General features: G+C 36.6%; 1 protein-coding gene across 1 annotated transcript in view; it reads right to left on the reverse strand.

Moving 5' to 3' along the window:
- Window positions 1-3,579: 3,579 nt before the first annotated feature.
- The window catches only part of brinp1 (bone morphogenetic protein/retinoic acid inducible neural-specific 1), a 312,756-nt gene continuing 299,941 nt past the window's right edge, over window positions 3,580-16,394 (reverse strand). Inside the window, exon 8 of the mRNA XM_030150062.1 lies at window positions 3,580-6,021. Within this exon, the coding sequence (XP_030005922.1) occupies window positions 4,881-6,021 (1,141 nt within the window). The 3' untranslated portion in view covers window positions 3,580-4,880. The remainder of the gene's footprint in view (window positions 6,022-16,394) is intronic.

The following is a 16,394-nucleotide window of genomic DNA, read 5'->3' on the forward strand; positions in this document are numbered from 1 at the left end:
TTTCAACTCTACTGTTAGAGCTGGTTTATGCTCCATAGAGCTAAAAAATACTCTATCTAAATTAAAATCGATTGACTCTGAAATATTGATACTGCATTTTTTTTTACTGTATAGTTAACCTGAAATAACCCTTTAGGCGCCAGAGTTTTTTTTTGTTTTTTGGTTTTTTTTAGACTTTGATATCAAGACATCATTTGACATCAAGATTTCAAAAAGTCAATTATGTTGCTTGTCACAATATTGTAGCTTTGGTGCTTAAAGGGTTAAAAAGTAAGCACGCTAAACACGCAACAAAAGAGATAACAATTCTAATGAGGAGTGTTTTGGAAGTATTATAGTTAAATCATTTACTCAGATGGAATGTATCGTGTGCTCTCGATCTTGCAGTTTATTGAGGGAAATGGTACAAACAAGCCTTGCTCTTCTTATTAAATATAGCCTTTTAATGAGAAATAGATTATTATATGAAACATTCATTTGAAATAAGCGGATATAATGATCTCAACAGAACAGCAAAAAAGTACATAGGCAAGGTATTATGTGTAAAAATCTTGAATCACATATCCATGGATACATGTAAGCAACACCGTGGTAGCAGAACGCCATATGAATAAATGTGCTTGTTTAATGGACCTTGCAGTGGTTCAAAATTAGAATGTACAGCGTGTTTTGACAATATAAAAACAGTCAGAAATTTTCATGAACCTAATTAGATCACATAAGACATGGATGCCCTGTACTGTGTGTGTAATGTACTCAAATGGAGGGCTTGCTTTTTTTTTTTGTTTGTTTTTTTTTTTTGTTTGTTTGTTTTTATTTTTTTTCTGTTTTGAAGTAGTCTTTATATTCCCTTTTATTTGTTATATATTTTTTTTTTATAATATCATTACTGTAGCAGAGCATTGTTTCTGTTAATATATACAGACATATTGTACAACAGGGGACCCAAAAAATATCCACCATTTTCCATAAAGTCGTCCTTTGTCTCCGGCGTCTGGTGGCTAATTTTCCCCACATGCACAAACCTCGTTGAGGCGTAGTTCTCAAAGAGGAGATGAAAAGTGTATATTCAATCAACACTGATGGATTCTTAAATTCTGAAGCTAATTTAGTGTCACTGTGTGTAACGTCTAAAAGTTTTCTCCAGCTCTAAACATGTTAAAGGGATAGATAACAGGCACTTAATAATAATAATAATAATAATAATAATAATAATAATAACAAAAATAATTATGGTTATAATATGGTAACAGTTCCTTTGGATAGTCCAAATTTGATGCTGAATCATGTTGCATTAAATTATCCTCTTCCTCATTTCTACATTTATAGATGACTATTGAGGCTGAAACAGCTCAACCACAGACATTTTTTCTTCATGCTATTATTGTACAGCTGTCCACTTATCCCACTGGCCTCTGTGCTTCTTAACTTTAAAACAGGGCTGTCCTTCCCCCATCCGCAGCTGAGACAACGAGGGCTGCAGCATTAACAGCAAACTGTCTGAAAGCTGTTGAGCTACTGACCTAAACAGTAGCAGCACAAAGCCCAGAGCTGGGTCTACAAACCCTGGGGGTGGGGTGGTGTCTTTTTACTTTCATTCTGAATCTGATTTCCATGTGTGACACCTCCCCCTGGACTGTGACCATAACTGTTTGTTTCCATAATTTGATTCTTCTACCATGTAAGCACTTTTTGGGCAGTTCAGACTTTTGGATCCATTAAAAATGGCTGTAGAAGAAGAAAAACAAACTGAAGACTGAAGAAGAATGAAAAAATAAAGAATGAACACAGAAACATGACCTGAACCTTCTTAAGGTTTGCAATCAGATCTGTATTAAAACCTGTTCCTTCAAAATTAATACTTCCTGTCACCCGTATTTCAAAGTAAAATGTGATGCAAATTATTTCTTATCAGATTAATACACGCTGGACCTAAATTGTGGTGCTAGTGAAAAAGATTAGCTGTATTTTTTTGTTAATTAGATAAATCAAAGAGGTAACAGCTAATAAGCTATGCTTCTTCTCACTCCTTTTTGAATATGACTCTTTCTTTTTTTGTGTGTATTTTTATTTTTTGCTTCCTTGAATTTTCATTTCTGTATTATGTTGTGCAAAGAAGTCAATTAGTAGCAACCAGGAAGCTTGTACCATTTCCATATTCGGAAAAAAAAATTGGTGCTGGACTGAAAACCTATATATATATATCTGTGTGTGTGTGTGTGTGTTTTTAAGGACTGTTATATTTCATATCTACAAAAACCAAAGGTAGCATTTATATTCATTCAATTAGTGATTAAATTCCAGAAACTGGCATAAATTGCTTAACACTTGAAAACTGGTGACAGTAAGAAGTATTTTCATACATGCACAGAACAAAGTATGTTTCTGTTACGGATCAGGCAGTGATCAACATGTCCGTTATAAACCAAATAATGGGCATCATGCAGGAACCTAGTGTCATAAAAGCAAATTTGTTTCATATAAACTTTTTTTTCCTTTTCTTATTTAGTTGTTGACAGTCTGGTGGCACAGGAGGCATTCACTACCATTTATGTAGGTTTTATCTGATTCTCTGAAGTTAGTCGTGTTAAATCTGGGATAGGTATGGGCCCATTGTACTGAAACAAGAGAAAGAAATGTTCATGCATGAGGCCCAGTTTTATCAATAGGGAGACGTGGTGAGTGTCAGGACGTCATGCAGAGTTGTTTAGTTTGCTCCCAAAATCTGGATGAGAGCAAAATTAAGCAGGTCAAATGCAGTGGAAAAGAAAATGTAGAAAGAAAACTAACAGTGGGTTAAACTTTTTCAGGGTGTGAAAATGCCTTTAGTCGTCATAAAATATCCATCACAATTATACATTATACTAAACCTTACTTTTTAAACTCTAACTGTTCATAAAATGTCAAATATAACATACCAACATAACATTGGAATCAATACTAATGTGATCTAAAAGTTTGGCTTTAGTAAGAACTTTTCTGTGTTGTTTCACGGTTCCTAGCCCCTCATACACATATCAGAGAATTTCACACTAACGTCTGTAAAAAAGCCTTATTCTAAAGAAAATGAGTGTTTTTGTTAGAAGAAAACCATAAACTAATAAAACACAGAAGTAAAACATCGGCATGTGAATGTGGGATAAAGTAATTAAGTATTTGGGCGTAATCTGGGCTGGTACTTTTAATATTTAACCAAACTAAACTATCGCTGTTGGAGCTGAGTGGTTAACAGGTTTTACAGAAAAGAAGGAACTGTTATGTTAAATCCTAATTTAATAAGCATGTGTGTGGTACAAATGTACCACATCAGCAAAATGAATATTTCAGCATTGGATTACCCAAACAAAGTGTTACCAATAATACATACTGTACGTAGGTAGTGTTTCATTGTGGAGTTTGATGACTCCAACGTAGCAGTTCTGTAAATGTTTCCAGCAACATGCAGAAAACAACACTTAAAAAATTAACTGGTGGAAAATCAGTGAAAGAAAATGTACACATTGACATAAAAAGCTTAGAGTAAACACTGCCAAAAGTTATTTTAAGCTTTAATATAACCATTTCTTCTTTTTTTTTTCCTGTGGCACAACATAGAAATTCAATGGCTTTACAACACATTTCTTATCCAACATATGCTTTCCTTTGTCTTTTTGCTGTGCTCTTATCAGAAATCAACTGAGAAAAACAAAAGTGTACAAATGGAACATTTTTTTTTTTAAGATGTTATAATGTACGTATTTAGTGAACAACTGGTGGACCTTTGTCTTAGGGGATGTCTACCTCAGGGAAGTGTATGGCTTTAAGTTGTCTTGTAAATGTGCCTGACGATGAATGTTTACATTTTACTCTTGGTGCTGAAAAGCTCCACAAATCAGCAGTCACGACATGTACATTTTGCAAAGCTGTACAAAATAGCATTGATTGTTAAATCTTCAGATCACAATATTGCACTCACGCACCAGGAGGTACTGCCTTGTGGAAAAAACACAGCTTGAATTTCAAACACGGGAAGAAGCGCTCCAAATGCGAGGTTTCAGCTTCAGACCGGAGTCAGTCTTAAATGACACATTCAATTAACAAACAGCTAGAAGCGTCAAGCCAGAAAAGAAAACCAAAAAGAGGTATACGCACACTTGCACACGCACACAAACGCACACTCTCCCACATATATATGTATATATAAACAGCTGGCTTTTGTTATTTGACATGACTATCCATTACTGCCCTGCTGTGTGCCTTATGTGTCAGAACAATGACAGAGTGCCTCATAACTTACAAAGAGCAACGCAGATTTGGGTTGGAAATGTAGTAAAGAGTCTATAATGTGTTGACTACTTACTCACTAGGGCTATGTAATCCTTACGATGTATAAACATTTTTAATATTAAACTGTCCATTATGTCTGAAATATTTTGCAAGTTAGCTGAAATAAAGGATATCTGGTCTGCCCTTGTGTTACATCGTTATTCCTTTAAAAATGTGTTTTTTTCTCAGTAAAGAATGGCAGTTTCAGATACAACCTTTGATCCCTCAGAGTAAAATCAAGGCCTCTTTTTCACCAGTACATAGATTTAATGTCTTTTTTTTTTTTTTTTCTCTGTCTCTCTTTTAAGTTCTTGTAGGGAATGACAGACATGCTGGGACAAATATGATACAGTCTTCGTAGTGGATCCAGTAATCTTCTTGGTCTGCCTGAAATGCTTTTCATCACTGCAATTTTTCCATCTTTTGTCTTTTAAGAATTATGCTTACAAAGTTAATATTACATCAAAAGGCAGAAAAAGGTCCAAAAATTAAAAAGAGAAAAGAAATTAAGAGTAATATCCCCTCATAGTTCTTCTGCTGGGTGATTCTGCTTCTGTCCTTAATGTTAATGTGGTTCAACAGAGTTTAGTAGTCAGGTGGTCTGATTGTTTCAGTATCTCTGTGCTGTACATGTCCAAGGCATGATTTACTCGGATCATCTCGCTGTTGTTGAGCTTGAGCCGATGCTTTAGCATACAGGAGAACAGGTCCAGCTGTGGTTTACCAGGCGCAGACGGAGGGGCGAGGCGGTTAATCCGATCCCGAATGTCCAGCAAAAGGAGCATAACGGACGAGGACGAGTAAAACTGAGTTCCTTGCGTGTACGACTGGTTGACCTGCTGCACGGCGCTACGCAGCAGGTCCGCGTTAAAGCGCAAACTGTAGCCGAACACTTGGATGTCAGATATTTTTATGTAGATCTGCCGTTTGTTAGGGTCTGCGAGATCCACCGGGCCCTGTCCCGTGTCGTTACGAAGGCCGGTCGGGACCTTAGCGCGGCTACGCAGGTAGATGTGAACGGTCTCGAAGAACGTCTTCCACCGGTTCCCCAGCAGTAGAGTCCAGTTGAAGCACTGGGAGTTCTGCAGTCGCACCTTCTCCCAGCGAGGATAACCATGTTCACCAAACGGCATGCTCCAGCCCTCTGAGTGACTACCGCTAAACGGATTGACGTACACAAAGAACATAGGGTCGATGCTGCTATTTCGCATCTGGCAGATCTTCATGGACAGACCGATTATCATGTGGAGGTAGTCCATTCGGTTTTTGTTACTTTTGAGTGTCAGGGACATGCGCTTCCGCCACCGAGGGTCAAAGAAGGTTTCTAGGCGTATCTCGTTGCTGATGAAAGTAGTGTGTATGTAAAGCCGGGAATCCATTTTTTGAAGAAGGTATTTGAGCTCCAGGTCCTGGAAATCCAGATCTGTTTCAAAGCTGATGAACTGCTCGCTTCGTTCTGAGTCCACGTTCTGGGGCTCGCAGCGGCCGCGGTACAACTTGTAGCCTTTGTTGCAGGAGCCACATTGTGAAATGTTGGCCAGGCTGCACATGGCGCAGCTGTTGTTGCCGCCTATGACGCAGGGGATGGGTCGTTGGCACAGGGTGACGCCGGTGTGGCAAACGCATGTCCTTTGGCTCTCCAAGAACGTCCCCCAGAAGCCGTTCTCATTACAGTAGAGGAAGGACTGAACCCTGTTGAGCCACTGCATCACAGACCTGAGACACAAGAAGACAGAGACACAAAGAGAAGGTTAAGAACAGAACATACAACATTAAAGGGGTCATATTTTGCTAAACCCACTTTTACTAGTCTTTGGTACATTTATTTGTGTATTTGGACCCTAATAGTTCAAAAAGTTTGAATTTGAGTCCTCCAGGTGCTGCAAAGATGTCTTTATATTAATTCCGGTAAAAATCGATTTCCTTTCGATTTCTACAACGTGTTTTAATATCTGCTTAATTTGTTTAATTGTTATAAATAATTATGTCCCATTTTCACATGTAAGATCAAGACTTCTGACATTTCTCCAAGGCCCATAATTGTTTATCAGCAGCAGCGGTTGTAGTCCATGCTGAAAATATGTCCAAACTTAGAGCCGATTACCTGAAATGTTCAGTTATTGGTTGAACGGGACAGAGCAGCACAGCCAACAACCTGGAGGGGGTAGGGCCTGAATTGTGCATTTAAAGGGCCAGCACTCAAAACAACCTTTCTCATGTCATTACTCAGAAATAGGGTTGAAGATGGACCTGTGGAGTTGAATTCATGAAAAATTCAGACCCAACCAGAGCATTTACAGTTTATGTAGACCACAGGAAAATGTTCAAAAATGCGTAATTCCATTTAAAAACAAAGCAAAATATCACTCGTTTAACAATGACCGGTCCATGGTGCAGCTTCTTAAAGTACTGATACCAACACTGATGTACAGTATTTGATAGATAAAGTCCTGCCCACACAAATTGAATATTTACAGAATGTCTTTCTCTACTTTTGGGCCACTCATAAAGGTCATTTAAGGTCACTTAAGTAGAGATTTTTAACCCATAAAGACCCAAACCTCCACCGGCGAACAAAAGCTTCTACTGAACTAAAATGTTTAAAAACCTGTTGATCCACTAATCCTGTCAATACATGTAAATAATTGCTGTAAAATGCAATTTGTCATCTTTTCATGGTCATCAGATATGACCCATTTGGATGTTCAGCGGATCTGTAGTGAACATGGAAACAGCATTGATTCACCAGTAAAATCCGTGGAATTGGATCAGTGACAGTGGATACAGACATTTGTTTTTACGTTCACTTATTGATATATTTTCTGAAAAATATATCTAAATTAAATTAGGAAATTAAATATAGGAGAATACATGACTTACAGTGGAAAATGCAAAATAGAGGGGATAATATTATAATAAATGGTGATAAATCCCTTGAAGTGAGTCTATTGCCTGCAGTAATGTGTTCACACAACTTGTACTAAAGTCAAAATAATATAGAAAAGAATGTATTTCTAACCAAGATTTTTAGGTGAACTTCAACATATACAGTAACTTTAGATACCTACTACACTTGAACAGAAATGCACTTACGTCCGCTTCAGTCAGATTAGCCATTGTGTGGATGTAGATGTCTTGAAAATTAAGGTCATGAGGAGGATACATTCACTCAGAAAAATATCTGTATTAGTGTGGACAAGGGATAAGGGGAGTATGGAAATAATACTGTGAAAAATATTCAGCTTTTTTTTTCTTTCTTTGAAGCTGAACCTTCACCATATTACTTCTTATGACCATTTGAATTACACATGAGTTCATCATCCATGAATTGAAAGTGAAACCAATGATTTATTCCGCTGGAGCTTGTACGTAATATTGATAGGAATGGGACAAAAATTAACCAAACGAAGAAAATCAATGGCCTCTGTTGTGGTCTCAGATGGTTGACAGGAATGTATAAATAAAAACATGCAGGTTAGTCAGGGAATAGCATCATTTATTCCATTCAAGGAGGAGGAGTTCTGTTATTTCCCTCCTGTGGAAAGCTATATTTGCTATTCCTGTCTTGTCTCCTCTTTTACCCCCAGGCATCTTTTCTTGTCATCTTGACAGTACTGGAACTTCTTCTGTGACTAGGAGGTGAATTCTGAATCTTGATTTCTTTTTTTTTTTTTTTTTTATCCCAGAGAGATGGCTGGTCAAGGTTAGCTTGACATGTTAATGAACCTAAGCATTAACTATGATGGATGACATCGCATTCCGAGCACAAAGCCCCAGAGCTACCTATCCAAAAATGAGCCGAGTGCAGATCACCTATAGAGGACAACGGACCTATGCTCAAACTTCTTGAAGGGATAAAGTGACGGGGTGCTAGTAAAGCACTCACATAAATTAGAGTGTCTGGAATTAGATTGGCAAATGAAGATGGCCGGAAAGTAGACAGGAGACAGCAGAACCAGAGGATAGTATCTCAGTATCCATGATGGACGCAGATTTCATTAACCCATAAACACCCAACTTTTGTGACAGTTCCCAAGTGAATTTTTGTCTATATTTAACCTTACTTAAAGATAGGGTAGGAGATCCTGGAAAAAACGGTTCAAGCAAGCTACATTTTGAAAATACACAATTCAAAAGTCCAAACTTCTTTCTTCAGACCTCCCCCCGAAGCCACACCTCCAGAATACTGGATTGTACTCGCAGAGGGGGGAGGGACAAATGGCAGTTGAATTTGATAGACGTATCACTGTTCAATCATTTCGATGGGCCGGGTAAAATGATTGGATGGTGTTTTTTCAGTCCTGTCCATTCCACAGATGACTACATTTTTTTATTTTTGTGTTAGAGCATTTTATTAATTGGTTGCAATTGGGGTGTGAAGGGGGTTTTAAGCAATATGGTAAAAAATGCTCCAGGAAAACATCTACCCCACCTTTAAGTGATTTATCACAATTTCTTGTAATATTATCCTCTGTATTTTGTGTTTTTTCTGTGAAAATCATGTATTTTCCTAAATTTAATTTACTGGTCCTGTAGATATTCCAAAAAAAGCTCAGAGTAAATTCAATGGTTATTATAACAGAGAAAACTGAAGAAAAGCTGACTTTTTCAGCAAAATATATTATCAGCTGAACATAAACCAAGTGTCTCCATCCACTGTCATTGATCCAACTCCATGGGTTTTACTGGTGAATCAGTGGTGTCAAACATGCGGCCTGGGGGCCAAAACCAGCTCGCCAAAGGGTCCAGTCCGGCCATGGGATGAATTTGTGAAATGCAAATATTACACTGAAGATATTAACAGTCAATGGTGTTAAAATCATTTTAGGTCAATTCAACCTAAAGTAGATCAGACCAGTTAAATACTATCATAATAACCCATAAATGATGAAAACTGCAAATATTCCTCTTTGTTTTAGTGTAAAAAACAAAAAAAGTAAAATTACACAAAAATGGTTACATTTACAGACTGGCCTTTTACAAAAAATGTCTGAAATGTGAATTTTAATAATATTCTGCCTGTTACTAAATGTTTTGTGTATTTGTAGATCCACTGTGATCTGTAAGTCGTGATGCACATGTATAAATGATGAATTAAGTCATAATATTGTTAACATTGCACTTATTTTTCTCAAGAATTTTCAGGTTCATATTTTTTCATGTTATGCTCAAGTACAGTTCATAGATGTAAACATTTTCATTACAGAATTTGACTTTTTTTCATTCAAAAATATAGAGGAAACTTTGGAGTTGACATTATTTGTAAGTTCTTATCTTATTATTTTATTGGTTCGGCCCAGTTTATATCCAGTTAGGCTATATGTGGCCCCTGAACTAGAATACTGTAAGTTTGACACAGCTGTTGTAGAAGATGACGGTGATTCCATGTTCACTACGGAGCCTCTGAACATCCAAATGGGTCATATCTGATGACCATGAAAAGATGATAAACTGTACTTTACACCAATTATTTACATGGATTGATAGGATTAGTGGCTCAACAGGAAATAAACAGTTTAACTCAGTAGATGCTTTTGGTTGACGGTGGATGTTTGGGTCTTAATAGGTTAAAGGTCCAGGGTGTAACTTTTAGCGACATCTCATGGTGCAGTAGCTGATTGCGGGCATATGAATACCATCCCTCCCTCCACTACAGTGTTTCTTTGCCCACCCTATGCTTTTTGTTAAAACTGCAGGGTTTTATTGTTCTGTTTTGTTTTGGTTTTTTTTTTGGCAGCCTTGGCAAAAATTATGCAACTACCTTTCAGAATCTTGCAATTTCAAGCGGTCTGAAAGATAACAAGAATTGCACTCCCTGCTGTGGACTCTGACTAATCACTGGTGTTTTCAGATGGGGGAGTGGGGTGTAATACAGGACTACCAGCTGTAATTAGTGGTTGCTGTTAAGGAGAGTTTGATCAGTTTCCAGGTCTGGTTTGTTGTAAGAGCTTAAACTGGTTTGATTTATTCAAACTAACTGAACCGACATTTGTCACCATGACAGGATGTGACACATTGAAAAGTGTCCTACATCAGCAACCTGTTAGGAGGGCATCACGGTGCTAAATCCAACTAGTTTTGCATCAGTAATTAGCACCATGACAACATGATGAACATGATATGTTTGTTCTAAGCATATTGATAGAACTGCAAGAGTCTGGTGAGATTTACTGCTGAGCTGCAGCTGGAAATAATTAAAGAAAAAAAAAAAAAAATCAACAGAAGGAGGGGGGAGACACACATGGTGAACTTCATGTTCATTAACTAGAAAGTTTAAGTGTTTTTGGAGCAACAAGGGAGGAGACATTAGAGACTAAAACTGCTCCAGTATGGCAATGGGCTGATTGGAAACTGTCACTAGGAGTAAGACAAAAAATGTGGAGACACAACATGTTAACAGTGTAGAAAATAGTCATGGCGACCCTGCTTCCAATGCTGCTTTAGTCTTGTGTGACCGGCCCTGTTTCGACAACCATCTCTTGTCATTACTGATCATTTATTATCCTTAGAGGTGTAGTACATGCATCAGGTGGACTGGAGTTACTACAGTCTTGACTAATCGACTCAAATTGATTTTAAAAACTTGATTGATTTTGATTATGAATTGACTCAATTTGATTACAATAGTCTAAGCTTTGTTTCTTTAATTTTCCTGCTGCTAAACATTGGTTCCACTGTTGTGTTTCACACGGACGCTTACTGTGACGCACATGACACCAGGATCAACACAAACAATGTGGAGCATAGCTAAGAAGAGACAAGGAAAAAAAGACATAAAATCTCTATGTATTCATTTTTCTACTTTGGAACCATCACTTTCTCCTTTTAAACATTTCAACTTTAACTCGAACATTAAAAATGTTTGTCTTTATTTTTTCAGTTGTATGTTAGTTCCATTTCCAGTTCTTAGCAAGTTGGATTCAGATGTGTAGAAGACTGCAGTGCACATATTGTTTATAGATATCATTTGACTTGTTTGTTATTTATATCTATAGATATTTTTATATGTATTTCTATATTGATGTTATTTCTATATAGATATTTTTTTTCTATGTCCTTTTACTTTTGTACTTTTTGTGGTTGTTTCATTTGGTTCTGGAATAAAGGACAAGTTGTTTGACATTTTCAGACATGTCTGTTTCGCATTTTAACTTTTTCTTTGCCTATTCAAATAAATGCTGAATCAAATCAAATCAATAGAAAATAATCAATAGATTAATAAATAGCTGCAGCTCTAGCCTTATTTCTTCTCTTCTTTCGAGTGCAAGTGTGACACCTAGTGGTAAAATCTGGTATACTGGGTCAGTCAAGTGTTCGGTTTCTAAGATTTTCTCAGACGCGACTCTTCTGCTGTACCTCATATCTTGACACAGAAGCTTTGAAAAGTGAAAATGGTCTTTTCCACAGTGGTGTAACGGCATCATGTTGTCTTTCATCATATTTAATCTGTTGGTTTGGACTGAGATGAGAGAGCTGCAAAAGGAAGGTATGGAGCTTCATATTCTGTTGATTTTTTTCCCTTTAAAGGGGGCTGGGGTGCCGCTAACATTCGTAGGCCCCATGAAAGCTAAACGATGTGGGCCCTTTTTAAAATTCAGTGTCTTATCGATTTGTTGAAGCGGAGGGGTGGGGGTATGTACGTGGGGTAGGGACAGCAGTTATATATGGGGGATGCAGACCATAACTAACATAACTAACGCTGGCATGAAGCAAAAGTGAAACCTTACATGCTTTCAACGTCCGACTCCCGGCTTCTCTGCCTCTATTATACAACAAACCTTACACAAAATGTTCACAACTTCTGACCCGTATCCACTGGGCCCCCTCCACTGCTCTGTGGGCCCCCCAGAAATGCTGGTTCCCATGGATTTGTCATGCTTACCCCCCCCTTTACAGCGCCCCAGAAAGGGGGTATTGACTTTGTCTACAGTCAGATATAATCAGTGACATTAATGCCCCACTGAACGCCTCCCACTACAAAGTCTGTTTAGTTCATGTTGAAGTGTGACAACATAACAAGAACACTGTGAACAGCAAATGACTCCCTCTGTCACAACGTTTCTCATTTTCATGAGACTATAAATAATTATGAATACTGTATTCCATTTCAGCAATAAGATCCCCCTGAATCGTACATGTCTGACCTATGTAAAGACACTGATTTACCAGCAGATGCGGACAGTAATATTAACAAAAAGAGGAGTACTAATATCATAAAGAGTGTTTACTTTTTTGTTTTTAATATAGAAGTAAAATGAAAAACTCTGATTCAAAGAAGTCACCGAATTAAATGATATCTTTTCTGCTCATAGCTACATTTTCGAGTGGCGTCTATTTATACACTTTTCATATGTACATTATCAGGGCGCTGCTCACATAATTATCCACTGCACATAATTAAATGGTGCAAGATCTGAATATAAAATGCCAAATTATGTATTATGCAGAGTTGAAAAACTCATGCTGGTGTGTATTATGCACCACACACCCTTCTGTAATTCCCCCGAATGTGTCCATGTAGATATATGTAGGTATTTATTCTCAATAAGGCAAACACATGTTTCATCTAGGAGAAATTACTACTTAATTCAGTGAAAAGAAAGCTGAGCAGAGCTGCTTCCTCTTGCTCTGGTCTTTTAAGGCTGAAGGGAAGGTCAGAGTCACCATATGTTGAATTAAAATAAACATCTGAGGTATCAAAATGTTAAAAGTACATGCATAATGTATTTTGTATTTGAAACCGACATTATCGATTTCTGTTATGAAACTTGTACTGATTAAAGAAAGAGATTCCAAGGGGTGAAAACATATTTAACACAGTGAAATATTCATGGAAACTGTAGCATATACCAAACAGAGTTGCTCTCAAAACTTTGTAAACGGAAGTGTCAAATATAAATCTGTGACATATGAGGATAATTGGTTTCACCAGTGTCTTTTATTAAACTTGACACAGAATCAGTAAGAATGATCTGCCCTGTGAATTTATTTGCAGTAATACAACACTGCTGAAGTATCAGTGTACTGAGCTGGAATACGTTCTATCACATTACTGCCTTCCTCAATAAACATTTTCCATACAATGTGCAGCAAGTTTTATTCAGGCTTTATCTGTGTCAGAGAGAGGATTGGCTCAGCTTAGATTTGCTTTAGGAAATTAAGTCAAAACGCATTGGAACAAACAACGCTTCTTTCATGAGTTAAATGAAAATGCACTGTTTTTTTGTAATAATAGGGTGTTGAACAGCTCTAGTAGTCAGATTACATGCATCACAGCTCACAGTGATGTGTAGGAAAAGGAAAGAAAATGACAAAAAAAACACAGAGACAGATCAGACTGGAACGCTGTACTAACAGGGCAGCAGATGCACAGATGCAACAAATTTAGGGTTTCATGTGAAAGTGTGGGCAGCATTAAAAGTAATGCAAAAGTGGTCAATATATGAAAGAGCAAAGCCTGTTAGAAGAAGTAAGTACTTTAATTACAGACACAAGCAGAGTGCTGTCAAAATCAATAGAAATTAGCTCCAAGTAATTAATCATATGGAAGGAACCTTCATATTTGTAAATTTGCTTGACTCCGAACATGAATAATTAAACCAATGCATAGCCTATATGTAAATGACTTGGCTGAGAGTGATGCTGCCTCATATCTGTCGCTATTAATCATTTATGCACAAGACAAAATGCTACGTTCATTCTACTTGAAGCAAGCTGCTCTACTCATTACAGGAAATGCAATAGAAAATCCAATAGAGTTCAGCTATATGGTTTCCACGGTTCTTGCCATAAGTGTATGTGTCCACAGCGGGAATTTATGATGCTTGTAATGAATGGATGCCTTGTGGTGAAGTAAACTTAGCAGAATGATAAGGCGATGACAAGCTGTTGTAATTATGGCCAGAGACCAGCATAGGCGGTGATATATGTGCTTTTATTCCTGTAGTTCGTAGCTGACGTGTTTACTCACTGACCTTTATCATGTATTATGATATACAATGTATTATGTATGTAGACTTGGATAGAGTTTATTTTTGATGTGTGTATTAATTTACAGGTTATTTTGTGGGGTCAGATGTATGTAAGTTGCACTTAACCCCGCTCCTTTTCCATATATTTTTTTCTTTCTTAGTTTTTCTTTGTTGTTTTTGGTTTTAGATTGGAAATACACAAACACACAACCTTAACATTTACATAAAGCACAGGGCTGTCGAACATGTCACTGAAAACCAACCATCAATTTAAAGTTTCAGCTTTGTTTTAGAACAGTTCTGTCACAGTAGATGCACTTGGTAATAAATGATTTCCTTTGTACTTGGACTTGTTCTGTTTTGCATTTGTAATTTACATATGTCTATTTTTAACGTAGCTCGGAACACATTGTAGATTAACTCACATTCAGCGTTATGTCTGCACTTTCAGCATGCATATGGTAAATATGGTGTAGGGAATTCAATTCATTTGGGGAATATTACTCAGAATTATTAATTTTCTGAGACACAATAAAACTGTTCCAAGCAGTAATGAAGCCTGACTTTAACAAACCAATAAACAATGCATACCAGTTATGACATATACACAGAAGTGAATATAAGAATGGATATATGTACATTGTTGTATTTATTCTAAGGCTGGGTGATATGGACAAAAAAATATATATTGTAATACATTTTGGCAGAATGGTGAAACATGGCGTACATTATATGGACAAGAATATTGGGACACATCACACCTACAGTGTGTGGACTTTTCCAATCACGATGACATATTAAAAAGATAAAAATGTTCAGCTGTTGCCAGTAACTGTCACCATAAATGCTAAATAACTATTCTTTTAAAGTTAATAGCTGATTGTTGAAGAAATTGGACAGTTACCTGTGGTCTAAAATGATTAATGACAGTCAGAACATGACAAATATTTCAGAAATCTAGTAGAAGAACAGTTAAAATTATTACAGTGATAAAATCAAATTCCAACATTTAATACAATTTTGTAACAACAAACTCTGTAAGAAGTGTAGATGAAGTACAGATGTAGAAGAAAACTCACCCTCAAGACAAAATAAGAGCATTTATTGCAAATATATATATGTATATATATATATATATATATATATATATGAATATTCTGACATTTGTCATTATGATGTTTTTTTTTTTTTGTTTTTTTTTTGCCAGGCCTCATGTTAGCATTGAGTTCAGCATGTTCCAGTACTTTTGTGCATGTAGAGTATGTTCCCATATTGTTCTGAAGTAGGTACAAAATTCAGGTATACCACAAACCACTCATTTTTTAGCCTATTCATCAAAATCCAATTTGGAGTTTATGACAAATGAATGCATGGGCCCATTATAAGTATCTTATAGACCAGGAGTCTCCAACCCATGGCTCTGGGGCCAAATGTGGTCCTTCAGCCTCTCTATGGGTCCCTGTGGCTTTGTCAACGAACATAAGGAATATTATGAAATGAACTGAACTAACCATTACTTTTTAACATTGTGGTAGGAATAAATCTATTCTACTATTGTCCAGCTGCAAAAATGTGCAGCCTATACGCAGGGTAAAACGTTTTTTTGACAGTATATCAACCAAAATGTATGTCATGCTCCTTTTTTTTTTTTTTTGGTGAAATTCAATACAGGATATTCAATTTGTGTTTGTAGTTTGTTTAAAAGTAACCCTATATAAATGAAAGTGGAGCTTTTTCTCAATTACACAATGTATTTTTTTTTATAAATAGCACACCCCATTAAAAATTAGTAGAAATCTTGTATTTTCTTCTGATTGTAGTTTCAGAATTTCTTAAATGCACTACGCATTGCATCATTGTAATGGAAAAGCAAAGTTAAACAAACTAGTCACAAAGACTCTACAGCAGAGCAATATGGTAAAATGGAGATGGGTTTGAATATATATACTGTATATGTATTGGCTCCGATCAGATTTCTTTTTTTAAAGTTAAAAAATGGCTAGATTATATTCGATTTATATTAGATTATAAAGCTTGCCGACCCCTGTAATAGACCTACAAACTGGCTACAGTTAGCCTAATGCTAATGAAACAAATTTACTAAATGTAAGAAAAAAA

The sequence above is a fragment of the Sphaeramia orbicularis genome, chromosome 12 (genome assembly GCF_902148855.1).
Source record: "Sphaeramia orbicularis chromosome 12, fSphaOr1.1, whole genome shotgun sequence".
Classification (NCBI taxonomy): Eukaryota; Metazoa; Chordata; class Actinopteri; order Kurtiformes; family Apogonidae; genus Sphaeramia; species Sphaeramia orbicularis.